Source organism: Chanos chanos, chromosome 7 (genome assembly GCF_902362185.1).
Source record: "Chanos chanos chromosome 7, fChaCha1.1, whole genome shotgun sequence".
Classification (NCBI taxonomy): Eukaryota; Metazoa; Chordata; class Actinopteri; order Gonorynchiformes; family Chanidae; genus Chanos; species Chanos chanos.
In genome coordinates this window covers 33,500,490-33,505,489 of record NC_044501.1, presented here as the reverse complement: position 1 = coordinate 33,505,489, position 5,000 = coordinate 33,500,490, and the positions used below count along the sequence as shown (strand labels likewise).

General features: G+C 46.5%; 1 protein-coding gene across 1 annotated transcript in view; it reads left to right on the top strand.

The window, feature by feature from the left end:
• Positions 1–5,000, top strand: part of LOC115816669 (mastermind-like domain-containing protein 1) — a 57,544-nt gene that overhangs the window by 31,812 nt on the left and 20,732 nt on the right. Inside the window, exon 2 of the mRNA XM_030779706.1 lies at positions 1,494–3,191. Coding sequence (XP_030635566.1) covers positions 1,494–3,191 — 1,698 coding nt within the window. The remainder of the gene's footprint in view (positions 1–1,493; positions 3,192–5,000) is intronic.

Genomic DNA, 5,000 nt, shown 5'->3' with positions numbered 1-5,000 from the left:
TTGTGTGTGTGTGTATGAAAGAGAGAGAGAGAGAGAGAGAGAGAGAGCTAGAAACAAGAGTAAATACTGCACATTCTTGTGCAGCTGGAATGTTGCAGTAAATTATTCATCCCATCAAGTGTGCGTTCCTTAAAAATACCCCCCCCCCTCTCTCTCTTTCTCCCCCTCTCTCTCTCCCTTTCTCTGTCTCTCTCTCTCTCTCTCACACACACACACACACACACACAAACACATATTGAGGTTAAGTGGCATGAAGAGAATTTCCAGCAGCTTTGGGATCTCTAAGACCACTATCTCTCTATCATTTACTACAACTAACTCTCTCTCTCTCTCTCTCTCTCTCATTGGTTCTCTGTCTATTTCTGTTTTTTCTCCCCTGTGTGCCTGTTTGTCAATTTTCCCCTTCCATATTTCTCTTTTACTCACTCAATCTTTTCCTAATATGTCAGCAAACATACATTGACCAGCTTTCATTCTCACACACTCAAGGGAAAGTATTGAGTGATGTAGCTATTTAAATTTCACTGTGGTTTGTGTGCAACCGTAAAACATGTAGCAACCTCTCAGACCTACAGTACTGATGTCTTATCCAAAACATTTTCTGTTTTCTTCACCCAGAACACTTGTACAACATTGTCACAACGTTAAGTCAACCTTCACAGAAGCACCACATCGACATCACATTTTCACACTCCTCCATTCCATTCCTGCTGCAATATTTTTCAGGGGAAATAGAAATTCCTTCATAGTCACTTCTTAAAAAAAAAAAAAAAAATTGGCTTCTTTTTTGCGTTTCCAGCTACGTGTTTGCAAACATTTCCCTTCTGAATGTCAATGAGGGGCTTTGGATTGGCAGTTCTTTAGTCTTAATCCATAAAGAAGGTCCTCCAGAGGTCTGGGAGTTGGGGGTGGGGGGCGTGAGTAGGCAGAGAGGGTGGTGGCCCAGGGAGTAATGGAAATGAGCTGGAGGTTGATCCCACTCTGGCACCAACAGACAGGCAGCTGGGCTCCTGGAAAGACTGGAAGGAACCAGAAAAAGCTCAATCCAAGAGAAAATATAAAAAAACAAACTGGGACCATTTATAGATAGAGCCTTGAGATCCCTGCAGACCATTAGTGGGCAGGGAGAGACTGGTCAGCCCATGATGACACAATCATCTCACTGTGTGAGAAAAATCTAAATATAAATGCCCTCAAATGCATTAAAACTTTCATATTTAGATTTTGGGTTGATACTGTGTCAGATACCAGTAAGACTCTTTAAAGACACTCTCAGTATTTTTCTGGTTCTACATTGATGGTCCCATTCATGTGAGTCATCAACTGAATTTGTGAATTTACTCTCAGCATAGGATGAATACTCACCGAGTATGTTGATATTTGTTGGAAAATGTATTTTAGACATACCTTGTTGTCTTAAAAATCTTATTACAGTCAAAGATTGAACTGAGATGGTTGAAATACTAATACAGACTCCTGTTTTCTTCTACCAGTTGCCAGGATCACTGAAAAGGAAGCTCAGTGGTGCTACGGAGAGTTCTCCTTTGGTGAACGGGGTGTCTGACACTTCCATGACCCAGGGCAGTGCTAAGCGGCCGTGCCTAGAGGATGTTACCCTGGCCATAGGCCCCAGCTACTCCCAGCCTCCCTTCCCCTCTGGACCAGGGGTAGGCAACCAGGGCAGTGTCCTGGAGGGCAACCGGATAAACAACAGTAACAACAATGGTTTGGGGTCTCCATACTCTATGCCTCCTAAAGCAAGTCCTGGACCAACACCTGGAGGTGGGGGAGGTTCAGGGAGTATGGCACAGTCCTTTAACTCAAAGGGAAACTCAAATGCTCCGTCAGTGGAGCAAGAACTCCAGGAAATTCTGGATGAACTTACCAAGAATCCTGATCCCTCCTTACCTGAGTTAGACATTGAGAAGATTTTGGGAAACAAGACTGATGAACAGCCAAGTGGCCCTGTAGACTTCATACATCCAGAGGGCAGTGGGACACCCAAGCGTTCCCCTCAGAGACCTTCTCATTTGGAGGCCCACCTTACACGTTCCCCTGGTTTCCCTCAAGCCAACTCTCCCCAGGTTGGCCCAAGTCCTGGTGGAGCTCCGTATAGCTTACCACACCCTTCCAAACCAGTGCCCTCCCCGCTCTCTGCATCGCCCCTATCTTCCTCCTCACAGGGGCAGAACCAGGCACGCTCACCCATGCTCTCAGCTGCCCTTACCAACCGGCCAGGTTCCAGTTGGCACGAGGTTTCGCGGGCACAGAAGCTCCAGCAGATGGCTTCGAACAACAAGCACCATTCTTCTTCTGGGGGTCCCCCTCCCCCTCCACCACCAGCTCAGTCTGGACTGCCCACACTGGGTCAGCAGACCTCCTCTTGGGCAGGACCGTCTCCTCCTTACAGGCCAGGGGACAAACTGCCCAACTCATCCCCTCACCAACAGCCTTTCAGTCCAGCAGGAAGCATCCAGAGCCCCCAGAGTTCACTCATCTCCAGCATGGCACCTGCACCGTCCACTGGGCCCTCCCCACCTTACCGCCCAGAAAAGCTAGCCAGCCCAGCCCTAGCTCAACCTCCCTTCAGCCCACAAAGCACTCTTTTGCCTGGGAACGCTTCTGCCGGAGGTTCCTGTGTCACCAACCAGGGATCCCAGGCCAGCTACCTTCCAAACGTACCGCCTGCATCAGGGACCACAAGGCCATCTCCAACTTACCGGCCTGACAAACACCCCAGTCCTGCTGGACCACCCCAGCAGCAAACACAGCCTCCTCCCCAGACACACTCCTTCGGCTCACAGAATGGGCAGGCAACCGGGATGTCCAGTCAGTTGTATAAAGCTATTACCTCTGCTCAGCCTCCCAGTAGCAGTCTGAAACTCCTCATACAGGCACAGCAGGCGCAAGTGCAGGGAAAACCACAGGTATCCATGCAGTCGCAGTTGGGTAAAGCAGCAGGCAACGGCAGTTTGGGTCCAGAGCCTTTCTCCTTCAACAACACTAAACCCTTGAGGCACTTTGACCCCGACCCGTCAGCACCCAAACTAAGCTCCCTCTCCATGGGGGCTTACCGTAACACCAGCATGCAGCCAACGCCTCCGACGTCGGCCGCGGGGCATGCGCGTCTGCTGCAGCAGCGCATGCAGAGAGGAATGCAAACAGGAGGGATGGTGCCTCATTGCCAAGAGGTGGGGGGGCTGTTCCATATGTTTTTTGGGTTTTTTTTTTTTGGTTTTTTTGTTTTTTTGTTTTATTTTGCTGTTAATTTTCCTCAGGTTCGTGTGTTGTAATCAGGACTGTAATTAAATGTGTTTTAGAACTCTCAGGTTTACCACAAAGACGAACCATAGGAATTTACATGTTTACACTGTTAACGTTTCCGAGGAATTCATGCTAGGAATTCATGTTGGCAGGAATAACATGCCAACAAGTAGTGATAAAAGCCTATTGCAAGCTAATTTTCTTACTGACTCACGTTAAAACCATAGCTAGCGTCGTATTATGACAGGTTCATGTGTTCCTTAGTGGTTCTAACCATAACATCCTGTGGAATATTTGCATACCATTTGGTATGCCTGTCTAGACTGATTAATCAGAGTCAATAGCGAGTTTGAACAGATATGATGAGAGAGAGTTTTTGGGAGGCTTCTTTCTGTCTTGATGTTATGTTGTTGGCCTTGTTGTAGGTATTAGATATGTTCCATGTTTGGGCATATATCAATATTGAATTTTACAGGATTTTATTTCTTGTGATCGGGTCATGATAAAGGTGAGATACGACAGGCTTTTGATTAGAGCTCTACCTACTCCCGTTAGATGTTACAGCGTTAAGAATATAAACTTTATTCCGTTTCACTACTCTTGAGTATTTCTACTTAAAGCATTCTCAAAGGTGACCTTGCTCCTTTAACCACAACAAAATGAATGCAGTGAATAGGTAAATGAATAATTTTAAAGGCTTCTTGTCAAATCTGGAGCACTGGCTGTTGGGATTCTTATGGGAGATAATAAAGGGGAAAAGCAAAATGGATGCACTTTGAGGCAGTAGACCAAGGCCAGCCATTCAGATAGTCTCTATAAGCGTATTTCTCTGGTTTGACTTTGGTATTTGGAGGGTTAGCACTGGGTTTGCAGTATTTGACTGAATGACTTAGAATGCAGCAGGTGTTGCACTCTTGAGGCTTGTTTGAATTTTGTGGATGATTTAAGCACAAGAAAAAAGAAGAGTTGCTATAACAGAACTGTGTTTTTTACTGAACCCCTTAGGATTAGCCAATGAGGAGCCAAGAAAGAGAGAGAGAGAGAGAGAGGGGAAGAGAGAGATCTCAGTATCTCAGTATTTTTCCATTTGCTAGTCCAGGTTTGGGTAAGCTCATCCCCTTTGCTGGCGTTATGGGGTCTTGGAAAGGGAGAAATTTGGTTTGTCTCAGGGGGGAGAGGAGAAGGTTGGAAGCACCCTGCTGTGTGTTCTCTGGAAGGAGATGGGGGTGTTCATTTGTGGGGGGGAGGCACAGAGGTTAATTGAATGCACTACTGAACAGAGAGTGAAGGAATTTTAATCTCGGAGTGATTGGCATTCACGTGGAGAGATTGTGCACAAACAATACATCTGTATTAATCTGGCATGAGCTGGGAAACTCTTGGATCATGTTTGAATTGGAAGCATGTCTGCAGCATGTGCCTTTTGTGTATTTACCTCCAAAATCCACTCTGTCACCGAAGCATTACCGTCTCTCTCTCTCTCTCTCTCTCTCTGTCTCTCTCTCTCTCTCTCTCTCTCTCTCTCTCTCTCTCTCTCACTCTTTTTTGTTTTGTCTTTGTCTTTCCCTCCCCCTTTTTATATATGGGTGCCTGTGTGTGTGTGTGTGTGTGTGTGTCTGTAGAGTTTCAAAGTGCCGCAGTAACATTTTCTGTCAGACTGGCGGTGCGTTTGAAGGCAGGGGCGTCCCCCTTTCAGGCCTGTAGTACTCTTTCATCACACCAATAAAAGATAATGA